General features: G+C 38.0%; 1 protein-coding gene across 2 annotated transcripts in view; it reads left to right on the top strand.

Annotated features, from left to right (window-relative positions):
- Positions 1 to 22,798, top strand: part of GPR158 (G protein-coupled receptor 158) — a 185,556-nt gene that overhangs the window by 156,686 nt on the left and 6,072 nt on the right. For both annotated transcript variants that reach the window (XM_077788579.2, XM_021533112.4), the window contains exons 7-10: positions 4,808 to 5,046; positions 16,272 to 16,410; positions 20,250 to 20,355; positions 22,271 to 22,417. In XM_077788579.2, the coding sequence (XP_077644705.2) occupies positions 4,808 to 5,046; positions 16,272 to 16,410; positions 20,250 to 20,355; positions 22,271 to 22,417 (631 nt within the window). The remainder of the gene's footprint in view (positions 1 to 4,807; positions 5,047 to 16,271; positions 16,411 to 20,249; positions 20,356 to 22,270; positions 22,418 to 22,798) is intronic.

The following is a 22,798-nucleotide window of genomic DNA, read 5'->3' as shown; positions in this document are numbered from 1 at the left end:
CTCTGTTACCCACTACAAAGCCAGTGCATTTGGATGGGTTAGTCAATTCTTCTAAGCATTTATTGTCTTTCATGGCAGTGTTCTTGACATGTATTTGCTATTATGAAATTCTTTTCCAAAAAATGTGGGAGATTTCATATTTATACTGTAAGGTGTTGCATGAGTAGTGTGAAGGAATTGAGATAAATTGAGATAAATTGATGGCTGTCAGTGATATGTGGCCAAGTTTGCTGGCTACACACAAGATGGGGACTCTCAGAAGTATCCATACACCCACATAATTGCCAAAACTTATTTTTCCAGTTGTTGTATATTTTCACTGGACAGGACATGATGCATATGATGCGGATCTTGCCCTGCTGTTGACCTGGCCTGCCTCTCAGTCCAGGTTTGCTCAGGTTCAGTGTGGTCAGAATCAATAAAGGAAAAGATCATCCCATAAGACTATTCTCTTCAGCGGTGCACTTTGAGTTTGTTCTGTGCTGAGGTCTTGAGAAATCACTTGGGAAGCAGACAATGACTAATTTGGACACTTTCAGCTGGGAAGTTGTTTAGAAAGCTGCTCATTTCTCAGTTGGGTTTTATTCTTTCCAGTGAGAGCCAGTAACTCATGGTATGAGTCTATCTAAATATAATTCTTGAAGTTTTGGGCCTTAAGTGTTGATACTCTTTATTCAGTCATCTTTCCTGATGTGGAAATGATACCTGCACTCGGTATATGTGTATGTGTCTGTGTGTCAAGTGTGAAGTGTAGGTACTCTTTTGTATTGACATGGTGCCATACATGTCCCACTGGTACCTTTTCACTTTTAGTAGAATCACATCAGTTTACTAACTCAAAGTAACTAGTGGCATATTCAGTGTTAGTCCAGAAAAGTAGGTTAAGACAAAATTCCTGTGCTGTAGGAGGGCAATATACTTCCAAAGGGCTTGACCCATTATCTTTCTGATGTAACTTTTGTATCATAATAAAAAACACTAGTCTGGAACAGAGCAGTTTGACAGAATGACTCGGTTGAGTCACAAAATGACAGATGCTAGAAATAAAAAATAAACAAACTGTGCCAGGTCATTGCTGTCAAAGCAGGATCCCTCACCTGTAGTTCCTGCTGTTTATGCAGTCAGTGGTAGTTTGGGGGCCATCTTTTTGTTGATATGACATGACAATTTAATATGATTTTATTTCTTTTCTAAGGTTACACATTACATCTGCTCATAACTACAGGAGCAGCCATATGTTTCACTTGATATTTCCAAGCTGGTGATCCCAGCCAGTCCTCTTGCAGCATCACTTCCCTTCCCAGCTGCTGAGCTTCCCTTGGCTCTCAGTGTTTGCAGCCAAGCCTTCCCCTTCTCCATTTATATGGAGCCAAGCACCCCAAAGAAAATCCTCAGACCATGTAGCTTAATTCTCCCTAGACTTGATGGTGCAGCCAGCAGAGTTGGGATTATGTGCTGTGGTCTCCAGACAGCTCATTCAGCCTGAACTGCACCTTCTGTTTACTCTGTAAAAGGTATGGCTATTGCATATCAGCTTTAATCCTGGCTGTAGCTGTCTGCGAGTCAAAGCGTTGCTTGAAGGCAGCTGTGTCTTCCAGAAAAGCAGGTAAAACACATTGCACTGTTCTGTCTGATCTGCCTGTAAACAGAGCTGATGACATGTCACTGGAAATGATTGTTCAATTATCCAACAACAGTGCAGAAAAGTGAATTGCAGATGCTGAGTGGTTTTAGGTAGGAGTATAGCTGGAAGGTGCTGAGGAATATTGCTCTCTTCTGCTTTAGATCAGAGACCATAAGTCTCAAACAGACCCCTGAGCTTCTACCAGAGCACTGACTGGCACTGCCAGTAATTTTGGCTGTAGATAGGGCAGAAGGAGGAGTCTCTCCAGTTTGTCTTACTTGATACTCATAATTAAACTTTAATTTGCTCAGGAACTTGAATCTCTTACATCTATATTCATAAATTAAGTATCATCTGAGAACATTCCTGGGCACTGGGACTCCATCCTCTGTCCTGCTGAATTGTAATGCTGAGAATAATAGTACTTTCTCTGCCAGTTGGCTTCAGTGCCAGGGATGACCCAGGTACCAGTAATCAAACACCCTGTGGTTGCTGAGGCAGTCTGGTCTCATACTACAGCAATTCAACTTTTTTACAGTGAACTTTGATTGCATGAGTCAGAGGTACAGGAAAGATAATGACCCTCCAGTCTGGTGAGATGGTGTGCTCTTGGGAGAGCAACTCCTGGGCAGTTGTCTCTGCTTTGATACATGTTCAATAATACATAGAAGATGAGAGCAGACAGAGCATGTAAGTCAGTGTTGAGGTGGTGAGCAATGAGGCTTCTGGATTCACATTGTGGCAGGAGAATGAGGAAATTGCAACTTGGGAGCTTGTGTTCTGCTTGACTGCTTTTATACCACAACTTCTGAAAAGGAGATTTGCAACATTACTGATCTAATGCAACTTTCTTCACAGCTTTTCAGAAAAAGTATGTTTGAAAAAATAAGCATAAAGATTGGCTTACATGTAAGCCTACGAATCCAAGATAGAAATTATTGTGGTGGGGGATGCTTATTTTTGTGAAAAAGAGGGCAAAAAAGGAAATGTGATTTGATCTAAATTGGAGAGAGTTTGATTGCTGTATTGCAAAGTATTATTTGTTTCATTGTGCTTAGGTAAGTAATGTAACAGCAGCCCACACCTCTCCCTTAGAAAGCTGTCTCACAGGCAGCAGTTAATGAACTAGTAATGAAAAAAAATCTAATGGGTTCTGCCTTATTATGCCCAAAATAGGCTCACATGTTGACTTTCAGCAGACTCATCAAGAATTTAATTTGGAGACAAAATACAAAAAGTTTCTAATAGTTCTCAGCTGGTTTGTGTGATTTCTCTAATAAGTCAACATTCATAAAAATGTGTGATGAGATTTTTCTCAAATGACAAAATATAGCTGTGAAATTTTCCAGTTCATTACAAAAATAATACATTTTTCTTCCCTTCGGAGAAGCTAACTATTGACCAGCATTCACAACGGGGAGAAGGGAAGCCTTTGCTTCCAGATTTTAGAAAAAAATCAGGAATTTAGTGTTTAGAAAATGAGGGTTCACCAGTGCTGCCCTGAAACAGTAGTGCTGTGGCTGAGCAATGCAGAGGGAAGTAGCCTGCCTTGCATCTGTAGAGTTTTCTGTCTCTCCTGGATGAAGTCTTTGGGAGTCTGCTTCCAACATAAAGCACTTAGCATCTGTAAAGGGAGAGCAGAACATCTATCAAACATGGGAAGATCAAAAACTGTGACTCCCTGTGGAGTGACTGTTGGGAGGGAAACAGCTGAATAATGTTGAACATATTCAGATCTCTGACTTCACGTAATGCATACTGTGAAGGCTGTGTTTGTAGGCAAATGCTGATTCATTGTTATGGATGTAGAAAACCTTTTGTGCTTCTGCCTTTAAGACACTGCTCTATAAGTTGTTTGAGAGGCAGCACTGCTTCTGCCTTTTGTCAGAAAAATATAAGCATAAATGTTAATCTGAAGTGTGGTTTTGTATTGCTGGAAAGGCAGGCCTGGTTGTTGACCTTGGGAGGTGGCTTGATGCTTGGTACACTGAAATAATTTAAGAGCTGACAAGGGCATTTAATAAATAAACTTTAGGAAAAAAATAATCATGATACTGAAACCTCAATGATAATTTGTCTCTTCATATATATGCTCATGCTCAGGAGTCAGGAACCACTGTGGTTTTGAGGACAAAATCACTGAAACAGTTGAATTCTGTTCTCACCCCAGTGTCTAAAATAGCCTTTAAACTTCAGCTCTTCTGCTTCTAACAGTCAGAGTACATAAAAACTTCCATGACAGCCTTTCCTCAGTGCTCATCCTTGTTAGCTTAGCAGGGCCAAGGCAAGAGCACTGCAGTGCTCCCAGAAGATGCTTCTGGCAGATCCCATGGTGCAGGCAGCGCAGAGAGATATTTTGTGCTACATGAAGAATCAAACTACTCCTTCTTCCCAAGGGGATTTCCTCAAATTTTTGTTGTTCTCATGCTCCTAAGAGGAACTTTTTCTGCATTAGCGGGTGGTGATGAATAGAAAATGCAGGTGCTATTTCCTTGAACAGTTCTTGTGGGAATAAATTTATCCTGATAGTAAGTGCAATTATTTTTAAGGTGTTACATGTTCATTCAATAGCTGTTATATAAGTGCTGATGTGTGGTGTGGCTTTTCTTATGTTGGCTCTGTCCTAGCTCAAAAAACATGTTGTTGCCTCTAAACAAATCAACCCCCATTTAATTAGCAAAGTGCCTTCTATAGTTATTTCTACAATGAGTAGCTTATTGTCTCAGCAGCACCAAACTCAGTGGGAAAAAAAATCTAAGTGTTAATTTGTTCTTCAGAAATAGCAGGATTGCTGATGAGCAGACAGCATCAAAGCAGAATAAAATCTCACATACATGGTTGCTTGTTTATGGAATGACCTTTCATCTTTCAAAAACAGAAATCTTCCACTGGGAGATGGAATGTACAAAACAGCTTGACAAGACAGCCTGTAAATGTGTCTCTAACATAAGCATAGCTAATATTTTCTATTATTGCTACGTAACATTCTCTGGGCAGCAATCAGTTCCATTTAAATATGATTACTATGAAAGTAATAATGTTCCAAACTTCATTCATGTACATACTCTCAGTAAAGACTGTTGATTTGTTTTTTAAATAATCTGGTACTGAAATAAAATGAAAGTCTAATTCCTATGACACTACTACTGCTCTTCTCAATTCTGCACTGTCTGAATTTTTCAGGGTTTTGAAGGTATTCCTGTCCCGAACGGCTCAGCGTATTCCATATATGACAGGTGGGAGAGTGATGAGGATGCTGTCTGTTATTCTTCTGGTAGTCTTTTGGTTTCTCATTGGCTGGACTTCTGCAATAACCCAAAATTTGGAGAGAAACATTCCACTCATTGGTCAAGGGCAAACATCTGACCATCTGATCTTCAATATGTGCCTCATAGACCGCTGGGATTACATGATGGCTGTTGGTAGGTTAATTTTCTAGCTTGTCTTTAATTTCTATAATAAAGCTTGGTTGCCTTTTAATTTTTCTTCTTTTAGAATATCCTAAAGTTTTGTCAGTCTGCCTAATATGTGAGAAGTACAGCAGTAAAATATCAGCATATAGGTTTTTTAAATGGGCTGAGAAGTAAAACAAAATATGGTAACACTTCAATGACTTTCAAAGGTTTGTAACTTGGATTGTAGTAGCAAAATGATGGGTGCTCAAGACATTTCACCTTTGAAGGCAGTAGGAAGGAGTAGCTCTTCTACTATTGGAGCTTTTCAATGGTTTCCTACTATTGAAGTGAGAAATTGTGACTAATTTAATTAAGGTTTTGCACCACAGAACTGGCCAGAGTTCTTGTGTGAGGAGGGAAAGAAATTCCAACACCACTCATTCATAACCTTACAGAAATTGGTATCAAAATACAGGGAATAGGGAATGAACATCAAATGCACCAACTTGATGTATTTGTTAGATGTGCTTTCAGTGCATGGAATAGGCAGGAGTAATAATGACACCCTGCAGAAGCCGTATAAAGCTAGAAAGGATTAATTATTGTTTCCTTAAGTCTGTAAGAAGCAGTGGGTTCCTGTGCCAGGGTTCAGCGAAACAGTGTGATGTGCTTTCTCCCACACAGTGCTTCCACCTTGAGCCAGTGTTGCTTGTACAGCCCAGGCTGGCCACCCACTGTCTCAAATACTATAGTGTTTTGAAATATTAAATAAATTCCTACTTTTCTTCCCTTTCCCTATGTCTCTCATGGACATCCCACTGACAGAGCTCTGCTACTGAGGATTAGGGAGAGGTAATGGTGGCTTCTCCACATGAGAGTGCAGATGAGATGGACAGAAGTGTTTTCTCTGAGTCTGGCATACAGAAAGTCAGTGTATGACAAAACACTGCTGCCAGATTCACAGAGGAGCTGCCATGGCTCCAAGGTGTCCCTGTCCTCTGCTTTCCTCACCTTTCTGTAAGATCTCAGAGGCAGTCAGGCACAGGGGTACCCCATCTGTCAATATGCTCACTAGTAAACCATGCAGAAAAGAGTAGAAAGGAGCATGTTTTAAAATGTTTCTCAGTTTGGGTCCTTTTTGGTTCTTTTTGCAGTAATGGAATAGTAGCATTGCCAGAGATGTCATAAAGTTAACAAAAAAGAATTAAATGTGAAACACTTGATGTCATCTGCACTAACCCATTTTGGATAAAAATTTTGGTGCATTTGACAGTGTAGTTTTATTAATATTTTGATAGTGGTGGCTTTTGCCTAATGGCGACAAATGTTTTTAGTCTCTGGGGTTTATAATTCTGGTGGTGTAGGGATTAATAATTCAGATCTTAAGACCCAATTCTGATCAATCATATATTTTGGCAAAAAAAAACATGTAAGCTGGTATCTGCCAAGTTTTGAAAAAAAGCAAGGATTGCTTTTTAAGGTATGTTTACATTTAGAAGAGTTTTTAATGTGTTTCAAAATACGCTCAGGGGTAGCAGAAGCAAAGTGAGCTCTCAAGCCTGGAAAATAGGGCAGAATTTCTTTTGTTCAGTCAATTTGTCTTCTTATCCACACTACCCCATAAACAGAATTATGCAACTCTTCAGTAAACTATCCAGTCCTATTATTGGTACCAGGAGATGTACACCTACAATACTGTGATAACTTGTGAGGTCTATATATATATTTATATGTGTGTATCTGTGTGTGCATGCGAGTTCAAGAGTTTTATTGCTAATAGCAGACTGAAAATCTTAATCCATAGGAACTAGTCCCAAACTTAAAATAGTTCATCTCAGAAATGTGTCAGAAGTAATATCCTTAGCACAGAATTCCTTTTATTCCTATGGCAGCAACCTTGCAAAATATAATATGTAATAAATTATAAGTAAGTAAAAAGATTTGCTATTTGATTTCAAATGCTAAAATAAAAGTGGTTGATGGTAATTTATTAAAGACTTGTTATTTAATTTAATTTTTTCAGGCACATTATTTTATATAAATCTAGTGAGTGTTTTGCAATATATTCTGTCACTTGTAGCCCTTGCTGGAATACTTCCCTATTTCACTTGGCTGTCAACACTTCACTGAAATGCAGACAGGAAATTTTCAAGGTCACAGATTAGTGAAGTGAGAATTAACAAGGCTCTGCTAGAAAGTTATAATGAGATGAATCCTTTATGCTACTAGAGATTATTGGAATTGGGATTTATGAAGCATTTCCCATACTAATCATGCTACTTAGACTCTATCTCCGGAGACTTTTATTACAGTGAATGTTTTATATTTACATTTCCATTAAGTCTAAGAGGATGGTCTCTGTGAGAGATGTAGGGACTTATACACAATGGTTATCACTGTTTCTAGTATTGCCTCTGTACTCTGTGATATGCTGATGAGAAAAATTAGCATTCAGTAAATTTTACTTTATCTACATAATGTAATGTAAGCTACTGTGTATTTTCCTTTGGGTTTGTAAATTACTGTGTATTTTCCTTAGGGTTGGATACTTGTGGGTAGCTTGTTTGTTACTTGCCTTATTCCTTTATTTCCTGTGTGTTAGTAGTTTCTGTATCCCTTTCAAGGTCAGGGCATTTGTCTCATTGAAAAGCCATGGCATGATTGACAGTCTGAGATTGCAAAGAAAGACCTGAGGCCTTGAAAATAGTCACCCACAAAGCCTTTTTCCTATGGCCTAAATATATTCTATACCTCTACCTGTCACAGTCAGATTTTGACTTAGAAACAACTCCAAGTTATAAACTTCTGCTACCTAAGGGCTTGCAGTATCACAAATCAAACTACTATTCTTTATCCTGAGAGGAAAACATCCTATAAGTGTAACAGATATTATACCAGGTTATAGAAGAACTTCCCAGAAACTGGGAAAAGAGACAATATAATAAATATAATGAACAAAGCCCCAGGGAGGAGACAAAGGCAGGCAGAGAGATCAACATGCATGCACAAGCACATACAAAAAGCAGAGGAGAAATGTTGACAGGTGGATTTTCCTGACTTCAAGAGGGCCAGTTTCACCCCAAATGGATAGGCAAGCTTTCTAAAGTCCCCCATACATTCTCTGTGTGTTTTTCAGTTTTTATTTAAACCAGAGGTGAATGACAGGTATCTTAGATATTTATTTATATTTATATTTAAATATATAAATATAAACATATAAATATAAGGAGATGTATTTCCCCTGCACCTGTTTGATTTCTGGCTGGCAGGAGCAATGCTGCTCCACTGCGCTGAGCTGCTGCTGTGGCCCACACATGTGTAGGACATGCTTTGGGTTTTGGGCATCAGGAAAGTTTAAAATATGAAACTTCCTCATAATCACTGCATGCTCTCAGCCAGGAAAAGGAACAAAATTAGTATTTTTGGATTGTTCCCAGAAGAACTCCCTACCACTGTTCATTTGTTGATATTTAACACACATAATCTTTGCATCTAAAGAGGGCATGAGGTGCCAGGACAGGATCTGACAAATTGGGCATCAAGATTGCCTGTACAGTTTTGAGCTAGGACATTGTAATACATCCTTATGAGACACTTTTATTAAATTTTCTACAGGCCCTCTGCTGCATTCAGTGAATGAGTGATTATTATTTCTTTTTGTTATCCCCATTTGATGTGGCTATATGCCATATTTGGGGTGTGTTGTTCAGAGCATGCAATGAATAAAGAACTGTTCATTTCCAAATGGCATTTTTAAACATGTTCCCCTTAGCATCAATGTACAAAGATTAAAGCCAAAATTATCCATTTTCAGTGTATGTCTTGAGACATTGAGGGACTGTTTTTTCAGAGTACTGTTTATAGCCTCCTCTGTGGAAAGCACAGCCAGGAGATGCTTAGAATTCAGCACTGGTGTGGATCTGGCTTCATTTCTCACATTGGATACTCAAAAAATACATCATGTAAAAATAGTGATCACTTGTGAAAAGCTTATTTTAAGTGATAAGGCCAGGGTTGTATAAAATGTTTGCAGCAGAAATAAAAAAAAGAACAGTGTTTTACAAAGTACCTTCAGCTCTGTCTCTTTTCTGCTTGTAATCCACTCCTCCTGCCACCCTGTACAGCTCTTCAGCAGTCCTTCCACAGTCTGCATCACCAGCACTCTGTGCAGTTTTATGGCACTTATCTCTAGGATAAGGTAAATCTGGAAGGGGATGAGGGACAGCACCAAAGATGGGGAGTGCTGCTGGAACCCCCAGGTTTAGCAGTTTGGGTTGCATTAACCCCTGCATTAATGTTACTTATTCTTGTTACCTGTTACATGGTAAGGGAAATCCCATACCCTTTACTTAGGCATGATTTCTACAAAATATTTCTGCTCGGGAAACCATGTTTGTATTGCCTGGGCCATGTGTTTGTGTATTGGTGAATGCCATATTTAGTTGCTTCTGCAAGTCCCCTGTGGTTTGTGAGAGGCTGGAAAATATTCTGACTTCCTCTTGTCTTTGCACCACTCTTTTTGGTGGAGTCCACTACTGGTACTGCTCCAAATCTTTTCAACACTTTAAGTACCTTGGATACCATTGGCATTTGCTTGCATCTTCTTTAAGACATGAGAGAAGAGGCCCCATACTCAGTTGGTTTTCATCTGCTCCAGTTCTCCCTCTTTCATCCACACACAAGTGAAGAGGTTGATGGGGCACATAGTGACAAGAAAAGTGTCCAGCTGACTTCAGTAACAACAGCAAGCTATGGAAGTCATGAGGCAGGACAGCCTTAATTCCAGGGGAAGTAAGAAAATGCTGGAGTATAAGGGTTAAAAGAAGTGCAGAAATGAGAGGAGCTCCTAGAGACCTCAGACTGGCATGTGTTTAGTTCAGTGGGGCTCCTAGGTCTGTTGCTCACACTCAAGTCAGTGGTTATGTTCTCCACTGCTGGCAAAAGCCATCTCTAGGGCACCCTGAAGCCATGGGACCCACATGCCATGGTCTGCATGGCCCTTGCATCACTTTGAGTAGACCTGCAAGGCCTCATGATGGTGTGGGGACAAAGTATGCTGTGCCTCCCACCAACTCAAGGACCCCACTCTTCTCTCTCAGCCTTCACAGCCACAAGCCATGGAAGTTCTGCGAGGAAAAAAAGTCTGATCTGGTACCATCAATTCTTTTACCACAAATAGCTCTCTTTATTTCTGTGCATAGCTAATTAAAATGATGCTGAGATATGGTGGGAGACAGATAAACCTCTGGTGATTTATAATTTGCTAGGAATAACTCAACACTAAAGACTTGTAATCACAGTTCATTGAAATATATGAAAATCCTTTCAGCCGAAGGAAAAAGCTTCTCCTATGACATGGTACAACTCTCCAGGTGGGGAGATTGGACACAGCGATGCAGAAAGAGATTGCATTGGCTGGCAGCACAGGAGCAATTGAGGACACAGTTTTTTTCCAGTTTTAAAATGGTGCATGCTCAGCTCCAGCTGGCACCCTGAGTGAATGAACGGATGGAAGAGCTGCGCTTCCAGATCCATTGCTGACTTCACTTCAGTAAACGGGATTTAAAGTGTAGTCAAGTGTGGTAGAGAAATAGATGAGCTGTGGTAGCTGTGTTATGGATGTAAGTAGAGTGGTAATCAGTAATTAGAGTTTAAAACCTGGGGAAAAATTGGTATAATTGTTGGAACAGTACTATTTTACCAAGAGTGTAGAGTTCAGAATACCAATTGAACTTAGGCAAGTCACAGCTTTAATGTCACCATCCCTGAGGAGCAGTGGCCTGGTTTTGGCCTGTGGTGCTGCTTTTTAAACAAATAGGTGTGGTCAGACATAAAGCTCCATTCAGAGCTGTGAAAATTTGCTTTAATCTTTCAGGGCTGTCTTCTTTTTGCGAGTAGCTCCTGGAGAGCAGAGTGCAAGTGAGCACAGGAATGGGTGTTCTGGCTCCAGAGAGTCCACAGCCATCTTCACCAAGGGGCTGGCATGAAAAAGAGAATGAACAAAAAGGCATTTTTGCCAGGGTAGGAGGGCTGGGAAGCAACCAGGACAGTCTGAAATAATTCACATTCCTCTCCTGATCATGGCAGGAAGGAAATCCACAGTTCAGGACTTAAGCTCTTTATAAATACGGGAAAATTTATTTCCACTGTTGTCCTGAATAGCAGGGTGATATTATCCCCATTTTACACGGGCAGAGCTGAGGCACAGTGAGATTAGGGTTATATGGTCCATTTAATATAGTTGTCCATGTTGCAATGCCTTTGGCTCAGTTACAGAGCTTAGTCAAATATATTTGCAACATTTGTATGGTCTCACTGGCTACAAATACAGCTCTGCATGCTTATTTTTACTGCAAATCACAGCAAAAATGTGTATGTGGCACCCAAATAGCAAAAAAAAAAAAAAGCTCCCTCTTCTGCAAAAAATTATGATCTCTGCAAAGTTTGGATTGAATGGGGACCTAATTTTTTCTCGTATTCATAGAACATGAGAATATGAGTCTGAGGCACAAGCAGAGTTACAAGTCAGTTGTGCATGTGTGCTAGACCACTTTTCCCCCTTGCAGTCTTTCCTGTCATTCACTAGATATCCAAATGTCATTTGCAACAAATTGCAGAGCCTTCCTCATCAGGCAGCCTTGATTAGGTGAAGTACAGACATCTGCATAGGAGGAGTGAAAGCAGCAATGGATTAACGTGGGGATTTGCTTCTGCTCAGAGCAACACAAACCAGTGCATGTTTAGCAAAACCTAGAAAATACATTAACCTAGATCTTTTGAGAAAGTTTCATATAGTCAGTAATAACAACCCTAAGTCCATCCTTTTCTGTAAAGCAGATACAGAACTATGAACTATGATATATATCATACAGAACCATGAACTATGGATATATATCATTGTCCTTCATTATCAGAAGATGCAGAATATGAGCAGTGACCTAAAAAGATCTCAAGTGAGTGGACATGGCACACTCTTTGTTGTGACAGAACAGTGGCACTGGGCGAGTCTGGCCCAGTGTATTGGATGATCAAGCTAAGTGCTCCAAATTGCTTCATTTTCTAAAAATATAGTCAGCATCATGAAGACAAGGAAGAATCCTGATTTTTAAGCACTAATAAATATACTAAGCAGGTTGATCAGATAATGCGAAGACCAGATAAAAGGTTCTGTGGATAAGAAGTAGGTAGTGACTAAGAAGAGAGGTATTTAAAGACTAATTCATTTGTGCACATGACATATTGAGGTCACTTTATATTTTCATCTCCTACCTTCCATTCATATCTGCATCCATTTATACCTTTAAAGCAACTGTGCCTTTTTTTAACCACTTATCTATCAGAAATTTTCTCCCAAATCTGAATGCCTGTTTTGGACAATTATTGAGGAACTACTGCAAGGTTTATTTCAGAGCTCTTTTATGTTTTATTGTTTTGACTATGCATTTTCTGTCCAGAGAACAATTGACAGCTCTCTCTCCTAGGAATTTCCATAATATTTTTTGGAAATGTACAGGAAAGTTTTCTGGGCTTTGTGCTTAATATGTGAAATGGGATAATTTATAAGCCTTGTGCTAAATCATAGGAACAAGATCATGTGTTTTGAGCCTTGAGTTTGCTTTTGATACGCATGCAGTATGCTAAGATACTCCTTTAGTCACTTTTCCACACCAGACTTCTAGTGGAAAATTATTCAGCAAGCAAAATAGGAATTTAATATCACATTTCACAGAAATTGACTACTTAAGATATCTGGTGCAAAGCAGTCACTAGTGTCTCATAAACAATCTAAGAGAGAGATGAACTGTACATTAGAATTTTGCTGCATAGAGGCCAGATATACTCAATTATCTATCTACCTATCTGTCTGTCTGTCTATCTATCTATCTATCTCAGTCATTAGTTATATCTGTTATTCTTTGCAGTACATCCATTAATATGTTACCTTACTTTATATTGAGAATGTAAAAAGGACACGTAGGAAAAAAATACAGCAAAAATTTATAACACCTTCAGATTATTGTTGCAAATTGCACTAACCATCTGTAACTAATTATGGGAACTTAACTTCCCCCCAAACACAGCTTTTAATGATACATTTTATTTGTTTAATTAGTGGTTTAGATAATAAATCGGTTTTCTATCAGTCTGTTTTGTCATTGCTGATGAAATTATGGTAATGTTGGACTTAGCAAGTAAAGTAACTCTGTTATTTTACCTTATGTTTTAAGAGCTCTTCCATATTTGTGTTCCATACCAGATGTCACAGTAATTATTATCTGCAGACAGGAATGCCAACTCTGCTCTAAATGTAAAGCTTTTCTAAAAGCATTATGCACTGAATGGTACCAATTACTGTTATGCTCCAGTATATATATATATATATATATATATATATAATACTTTGAAATTGCTTCTTGTCTTAAGAACTCCTTGTAACTATGATTGTTAAACTGAAAACTGAAATTTTCAGAATTAATCAGATCTGGAGATCAGATGTTACCTGCCTTCCTACTTAGCCTAGCTAATTAAAATGTTTGGGTTGTAAGGCTTTGGTGTTTTGGGATTTTTACAGGGGTTTTTTTTTGTGTTTTGTTGTTTTGGGTTTTTTTTGTTTTTGTTTTTTGTTTGTTTTTTTTTTTTTTTAATGGACGTATGGTTTCTTCCTTTTCATTTGCTCTGCATGCAAAAAAAAAAAAAAAACCAAACCAAAACCCACTAATTCAAAATTACAGCAATTTTATTGTTTTCTTCTAAAAGTAAGCAAATTTTGGCCCTCACTATTTAGTTCAAGTAAGAATACCTTCAGCAAATTTTACATGTGATTTTTTATTTCTTTGAAAGCTAAACCTTTCCAAACTCTCAGCTTCTATTAGCATTTGTAACTGATTTTTTCAGTCAGAAAGAAAGGTGGGGGCTCTTCTTGCTTCAGATGAGAAAGAGGAAGAAGAACAGACCATGGGTAGTTTTGTGGAGTGTGCCTGTTATTTCACAATTAGCTCATCTATTCAGTTCTGCTGCTCATGTTGGGGTGCAGGGGAAGTTTGGATGAAAGGCAAAATGTGAGGAAATAGCCATTGTCTGGCATGTTAGAGGAGCCCTGCTGAACAGTGTTCATATGAGGGATTTCCATAGAAGACAGGACAGTAAGATATATTGATCGGGCTTTAGCAGCCTAATTCTAACAATTTTCTGATTTTCAATTTCTTCTAAATCATTAGGGAGTGATTAAAGCAGTCAATTACAGTCATTTGAAGAGCAATACATTTAAGAGCCATGATTCTGCATATGTGAGACAACTACCTAAAGAAAAAAACCCAGACTGCTAAGATTTGTAAAACACCTTTATTCTTATTTTATTGAAACAGAATTCATACTCCACTTGGTCAGGAAAGACTTCAGGATCAAGAAAGCTTTGTAAGTTGTTCTGTGCAGGAGTTTTTAAGAAACCAGAACAGACTTTGTTTATAGCATAGCTAATTTTCTAGAAATTAAATGGAAGTAGCAGCCAGTTTGCCCAAGTGTATGAGTAACTTGGGAAAAACATACCTGCATGTGTGCTTTTGTTGAGCTCAAAACCAGGCTGGGACACACAGTCTCAGAAGATTCATTCCAAGATTTTTTTCATTTTGACACTCAGTAAGACCTCAAATCAACTTAGTCAATAGAGCAAAAAGCTGATTATTGTTGGGATTTGGTGAGGAAGATCACAAAACCATCAATATGGATGGATTATGCCCCTTCAGATGTTTGGGTTTATGTAACTGGTAAGACTGCTGGGTCTATGAAGGATGTGTTCTAGTAAAATTAGGATCTTGGAGATAGGACATGTATTTTTCATTAAGAAGTTTGCAAAGTATTGTTCTGAGTTCAAACTGAACTCTTGTCATTGCACAGAGAGATCTATGTGACTGTATTAATTTTATCCAGACTTGTCTTTATTCATTTTATCTGGAATTAACAGCAAAAGTAGAAGTTTCAAAATGGTATAACAATATATTATAGGTAAGTTACAGCAGTCATGGACTCCTAAAAGTGGAGGAACTGGAGGGCGTGTTCTAATGAGATATCCAGTACTGACATTAGATTTTAGTCTGTTGTTAATGGTGGGGTTCACAAGCATTTGTGTCATTAGTGAAACCAGACCAGTAATTATTTGCTGACCACTTCCACAGGGTGATGTCACTGATCACCAGATTTAGTTACAGTACAGAAAAATTATTGGCAAAAAGAAGTCTGAATAATATTTTTTTTCCTATTATGCTGCATTTAATTGTAGTTTCTGTCGCAAAAATTCAACAGGACAAAAGCAGTGTATGAGTAACAATGGGATCACAGTTTCTGAAGCTGGTCTGGAGCAGTGCTGGCAGTGTAGGGGTCTAACATGGAACTGCACATTACTGGGTGACACTCAAACACTTCCAGCCACTGTCAACCCAGACTGCAAGGCAAGAGGGACTGGCACCAGCTCTGTTCATAACTGCATGACAGAGCTGTAGGGTTTTTTTTTTTTTCTGGGAGTTTTTTTTGAGGTGCTTAGGAAATCATTCATATCAAGGTCAAAATGATGTCACATCAGGCTGTCCACTGGAAGCTGAAGTCAGTGTACTGCTAGGTACAGATAGATTCTCTAACTGAATAGTTCAGGCTGATCCAGACACCCTACTTTTTCTCCTTTCTACCTTCACTCATTTTTCTCCTAAAAGAAACACATCATTGCTTTAAGTGGATTAGACCCTCAGAAGTGACTTGTCATATTATGGGTACCAGCAGAAATAATTGTCTTGAACAGAGGACTTTTTTTAACACAAAATATCTTGTTTTATCTAAGTTATAAACCTTTGAAATGAAAGTGTTGTCTTAAAAAGCATTAAGTTTGGCCATAGCACTATATCTGCCTATGTAATAAGAACCAGAGCTACAATTAAAACTACTTGTTATTTGAAGAGATGTCAGACTTCTGTAGTACCAATTATAAAGGCAAGCAAGACATTTTTAGACATTGTCTCAAAGTTTGTCAATTAAAAAACTGAAATACCATGAACGCAAGAGTTTCTGATGTGAGTAAACTTAAAACCAAATATCTCATGTACAGTGACAATATCCAAAAGAATTTGACTGTCTATGTATGTACTTATATACATATGTATTGTCTTTGCATAGATACTCACACATACAGAAGATACTGTAGTGCTTCAAATTTCCTTCCATCTATAAAACTAATTGCAAATTATTTCTTTTTGTTCTTCTCACAGCTGAATTTTTATTCCTCTTGTGGGGTGTTTATCTCTGCTATGCAGTGCGGACAGTCCCATCAGCATTTCATGAGCCACGTTATATGGCTGTTGCAGTTCACAATGAGCTCATTATCTCTGCTATATTCCATACAATTAGGCAAGTGATCTGTAGATCTAGTAATTAACCATTTATTTTTCAGGTTTCATATGGTGCAACTTAGAGTGGGTGAATGGGATAGGATGCATAATGGAAGGTCTTATAAATATTTGTTTCTGCAAATTAAGTCCTTACTAAACTTAAAACTGTTCATATGGGATCCAAGAATATGAAATTTTATAATTAGGGTTTTTGCCAGTATAGTTAGATGATATTTTCTTAGATCAAAGTTCAGTATATATGATAAATTAGCAAAACAACTATATGTCTTCAGTCATTCTACATACCACTCACTGTTTTGTATCCCTAGAGAAACAGCAGGTAAGAATGTTGGTTTGTATGAACTTTTGCTGATGTGTAACAGATTGGTGAGCTGCAGCTATATATTAAGATAATTGTACTGGTTTGGGCATGAAGCATAGTGTTTTATATGCTGACATGAAAAAATTGTTACACATATGATGCTGTATTAGTAATATAAAACCCATGTTTCTTCTGAAGTCTATAATGAGCTTTGCATTTCATACTTTTAAATTATTTGGGTAGTAACAAATAAATAAGGGTCTTTGCTAGGGCTACATGAAAATTTACTAAATCTGGCTTTCCTACAGAGTACCCTATAGAAATGAATCGGTCCTAGAAAATGCAAAAGAGCAAGAAAACATGAGTTTCATCTCATCCTGTAAAACCTCTTAAAACTTTCTTCTGACATTCTCAAACTTTCTTTTGCCTCCTAAAAGACTTTATCTACTAAGATTTTTTTTTTTTTTTTTTTTACATTACTTCATTGACAGTCTTCAAATACCGTTCTCTGTTCTTTGGTCTGTCTTGGCACTAACATCTCTCCTTGTCTGCTTGATTTTTTCTTTCATGGTTTTTTCTGAGTAAACATCAGCAAAGTAAATCCTTCATCTCTGTTCCTTCCTGGTGCTCTTTTCTCTTATCATTGTTACACAGTTCACTGCATTTTTCGGGCATGTCATTGTTTTTCCTTCCCCTTCTCCTAACCCTGTATTTCAACATCCACATACACGCAAAATCTATACTCCCTAACACAAACATCTGCAAAGTTATTGTTTAAAATCTTTATTTGATGGCAGCATTTTCCTTTTCATTCCTGATAGATGTAAAATTCATTTACAATACTTTTGAGTTTATTAGAGCCAATATGATGGCTTCTCAGTCAGCTTTTCCCTCATTAATTTATATTCCTAAACTGTGTTTTGAGCCATATTAGAAGATACAGTTCAGAGGTATTTTTGTAGGCTGCAAGTTTCTTTTAACAATAGAACAGGAGGCAAATAACCTTGGATGAAAGAAAGGGGAAAAGGGAGAAATGTGGCATTTTAATACATTCCTTATGAAGGAGACACAAAGGGATTAAGTCTTTCAGTTTGTCTTATTGACAATCCTGTGCCTGCAGCCTAAGGTCTGCTGATCCTATTCTTCCTTCTTTTCTTTTTTTTTAATGTACATTTTGTATTGATTCTTTCCCATCTGTCTGATATATGCTGGTTTGTTGAAGAAGTATTGTGTAGTGTTTATAGATAAGTTTGAAAAAAATGTCCAGGATCCCTCCTGAGATTATGTCCATTTCTGCATGCACAACTCTTAATCCATTTCCCCTTTTTTTTTTTTTTTTTTTCTTCCATCTTCCCTGCCAAATTCTGGATGCAACTGAAAGGGCAGAAATGTAAAACTTAGATTTATATGACATACCTGAATTGTCACGAAGTTGAAAGTACTGGAGCCTTGAAGGACACCTACAAGGCAGCTATCCATTTTGAAAACTCCCAAAGCTCATAGAAGATTGATGTGAGCACTAAATAAAACCTTGAAGTGTTTGCATTTTGTTTTCCTTTGAAAGTATTCTGATTTCAGAAACAGGATTCTGGATTATCTTCAGATCATCATAGTATTAAATTCCTGCATTTCTCTTTTTCTTATATTACTGAGAAACCCAAAATTAATATGGAAAAAAATCTCATTCAAATATAATCCCATCTTTGCTATGTCTGAATGGCTACTAAAACTGTGATTTTACATTCAGAGGCATAGTATGGCATAGAGACCTTAATCAGTCAAGGTCTCCAGCATAAAGCAAGCAAAAAACCCTTCACAGAATCTGAGGATTGGATCTCTTGAAGGTTAACAAAATGCAGTGGTCATCAGGATGTGAGTGCTTTCTCCAGTCTGTCTGATGGATCTGGCTGCTGATGGCTCCATTGCAAGTTGAGCAAATCCACACTGGGGCAGTCACAGAGCACCTGGCTGGCCACAGGGGCCAGATCCATCAGATCTCCATGCAGAGAGTGGTATCACACATAACAAGGATTTAATGAGGAGATGGGAGATACATCAGGTACAGAGCTCGGTGAGAACTTGCTTACATGTCACTAGCCATTTTATCCCCCCTCCTTTCCATGTTTTTCCCCCCCCCCACCTACCTTATCCTCTATCTGTCCCAGTCCTTGTCTTCCAAATAAACAACCCACCCTCATTATTTTTTTTCCTATTGATCACAGTTTTCCTACATCTGTACTCAAATTTGGCATCTGTGATGCCATTGTCTAGGTAATCACAATATTATCTGCTGTTTATGTATTTTATATGGTCAGTGCCACTGACCTTGCAAGTTCTGCTCCCTCCTTCATTACCTGTGAAGTCTGGCCATCTTTCAAATGACTCCCTATTAACCACCTGTGAAATCCTGCCATCCCTTATAGCACTGTCTATAACTTTTGTTCACTTTTTGCTCTGTTATTTGTTACATCCATCAATTTCTCATGTCATCTTCATCAGTGCAGATGTCTTCAGTTTGCTAAATCTCAGGCCTGAGCCACCTCATGTTCTCTCATGCCCCAAAACAGGAAGTCTCTAGGAATTAATTAATTGGAATATTTTGTTCTGTTCATAAAACATTGCATTTACAAAGTATTAAACAAGTAATTATGACTGTATTATTACAGCATGTAAGCCAATGTTTCATGCCAAACTATTTCTGTTAACAAAAGCTTCTTCAAAATGTGCATCTGTGAACTTGGATAAGTTGCAAATGTCATTTCTGTCTGAATGATTTTTGTAAACCTGGAAATTGCAAGCCAGCAGCACATCGCTCATCCGTTGCACTGCTTACTGCTCCTGTCTTTGGGAGCTCACTAAAGCAGACAAGCCAAGCATGCCTCAGCTTTAACTGCACTGCTTCTTCTACCTCTCCTTTAGAAAGCTCAGCAAGGAACCGTTTTGTTTGAGAAGTTCAGCCACTCATTTCCAAGCATTCACAGGCTCTTGGATCCCGCAGCAGTGAGCTGTGTGGTCCTGCTATAAAGATCATTTCTCTGCTCCCTGCTAAAATGCATTTCAGTTCACTTCTTCCTTGAATGGCTTATCAGCTGCACTCAATAGCTGTGATCTGTGGACATCCTGTGTTTATAAAGTGCACTGCAATTCATCATAGCACATGTGCTTAACCTAAAACCATCCCTTCAGCTCCTTAATGTATGTAGGCTACCGTAACTCAGGCCAAAGAAACTGTGACAATATACACAAAACAAAAAGAGACAGCTCAATAGAGTGAGAAATATGGAATAAGCAGTATAATTTAAAGTCTGTTGTTTCTTTTTATATTTTGGTTTGTTGATTTTTTTTTCAGAGATGTTTTGAAAGTTTAGCATATATGGAAAGTGTGTGGATGTAATTTTTAGTCTGTATGAAAGCAGTATAGAACAAAACCAGTTGTATTTGGCCATTCAGTGAAAAGAAACCTAAGGAATACTAAAGATATTAAATCTAATGCACTGGAGAAATGCATGAATTGCAACCTCGAATTCTATTTTCAGATTCATTCTTTCTTCAAGACTTCAGTCTGACTGGATGCTGATGCTGTTCTTTGCACACACACATTTGACTGTGACAGTCACTGTTGGGCTACTTCTGATCCCTAAGGTATTTGAGTCTGCTGTCTCTTTTCTTTTGCCAAGACAGAGGAAGATAAATGTTGTCATGCAGACACATTTATATGTAAATCTAGCAGCAACTGATAGAAAAGGAGGATGTAAAATCTGGCTATTTTACCTTGAAAGTTGTATTGTTTTTATTTTTAAAAAGTATACATTTTCAAAGTTTCATTATTTCAGCTTTCAAAATTCCAGGAGTTTAAAGCACTTAAAATGTTGATATGATTAATACAAGAAGGAAAGAATCCTGCCTAATTGTACTCTTTTTTTAGGTATTTGTATGACCATGCTGCTGCTAGAGTTAGCTGAGAACAAAGAGTTTAAGCAAGGGCATAGAACCACTGGGATCAGGAGGCTGGACTAGCCATGAGATGGGGAGGTAGGGATTTAAACCAGGCTGAAAAAGGAGAAGCCTTTGCCAGTCAGAGCCTTGGACAGACAGGAGGAGACATGCACTGGCAGGGAGTGCTGCACACCGGGAGGAGACGTGGCCATGGCAGGGAGCCAGAAGTGGTGCTGGGTGCCAAGAGAGGTGTGTTGGGGCACAGGAGATGGTGATGGCAGGAGTTGGGGAAGAGCACAGGCAGCCCCCGAGCTGCAGCCCAGACACCTCCTGGAAACACCAGTGCCATCTCACCAGGGGCAGGAGATCTGCAAGTGGCTCCTCCTGTCCCTAGCAACAGTGCCCAGGAATGGAGTGGAACTTCCTTAGGACAGTACCCCAGCAAAAGGAATGACTTTGTATTGGGCCTTGAAATGACTAATTATATAAATCAAAAGCTCAAGAGTCAAAATAGCAGTAAAGGTGAAAGTTACATATGAAGAAAAAGCATTAAGCAGTTCGGGTTGATTGAATTTTCAGGTTAATGAGGCTGCCATTCCTGCCTTTTTCCTGTGTGTCAGAACAGGGTATGCTGATGACTGTCAAATATATGTACATTGAACAGTTGTAACAAGGGACCCATTGATGCAGCCTTAATACTGCATAACCTTGTTTTATTTTAAATTACTTTTCTGGACTTTAGCAATAATATTATATCTTCTATTTTATATTCATATACTTTATTACATATCTTCAGATATATTACATGTCTTCAGAGACATCTAATTAAACTGGCCTAGAAAATTAGTTGACCTTTCTGAAGCTGACTCATAACTACTGACCAGCATTTTCATTTTTAGCTTTTTATCTCTGTTAGACTGCACAGACTTTTCTTCCAACACACCAAGAATTCAGACAATTAAGATTCACAAGGTTTAGTTTTTTTCATAAAGTCCTGAAGACAGATGACTATGTGGACAATAGTAAATTCAGATGAGTGAATCAATATGGACAAAACAACAATGACAACCTCACTCCAATTCCTGATTTAAGGATATGGTGAAACATAGAAGGAAATAGCTGTCTACTTTTTCATTAATTTCTTTCCTTTATTTTTTTTTTCTTTTTTTTGTGTTAGTTTTTTCCCCACCTTATGTCTTCATTTGCAGGGTTAGGATCTAAAATAGGACAACTGCTTTTTGCAGGATTATTAAAATGTATATTGTATAAAATAGTGTCTTACTGTTTCAGCAGCCTTATTGGAAATAATGTTTGAAAGTCTATTTTCATGCCAGTTTAATTGAAATGCCATTTGAAGAGGGTCAAATACCTATCAAATAATGCAAATCTTTAAGATTTATCCTGTTATGCCATCATTATTGAGTTCCTTCCATACAATACTGAGACTCTATAGGACACTACTAAAGTCAATGAAGTTTAAGTAATGTTTTGAGTTTGAGAATCAAGTCAAATCTATACAAGGGTCATTGTACCATAAAAATTGTTGTAAGCTCTTACACTGATGTTGAAGTAAACTTTTGCACTCATGGCAACATTTTTTTTTTGTGAATACTTATTGCAGTTTTCACATTCAAGCAATAACCCAAGAGATGATATAGCTACAGAAGCTTATGAAGATGAGCTTGATATGGGTCGGTCTGGATCCTATCTGAACAGCAGTATCAACTCAGCATGGAGTGAACATAGTTTGGATCCTGAAGATATTCGGGTACATAGAACTCATTTAAATAGCATTTGTTTTCAAGAACACTTTTTCTTATAAGAAAACTCCAACTTGCATGCATTTGTTTCTCTTTGCAGATATCAGCTGAAAAATACCAGCTTAGATCTTTTATGATTGTGGTATCAGGTCATGTAAAGTCTCAGAATTTACTAGTGTGAAGAGATGCTGCATTACTAGTTGTAGTAAAAGTCATAGTGGTGGTTAAGGAGAAGGAATCATTGTCAGCAAGAGCTGTTACTTAGTTTACACAGATTCTCTGAATTATTTTGAAGTGCAAACAGTTTTTGGCTTCATTTTAATTAGTCATTTGTATGTAACATATACATAAGCATATATAACTATAATGATATATATAAAAATTTAAAA

Source organism: Lonchura striata, chromosome 2 (genome assembly GCF_050655825.1).
Source record: "Lonchura striata isolate lonStrDom1 chromosome 2, ASM5065582v1, whole genome shotgun sequence".
Classification (NCBI taxonomy): domain Eukaryota; kingdom Metazoa; phylum Chordata; class Aves; order Passeriformes; family Estrildidae; genus Lonchura; species Lonchura striata.
The sequence above is the reverse complement of the archived record's forward strand: the minus strand, read 5'-3'. Positions and strand labels throughout refer to the sequence as shown.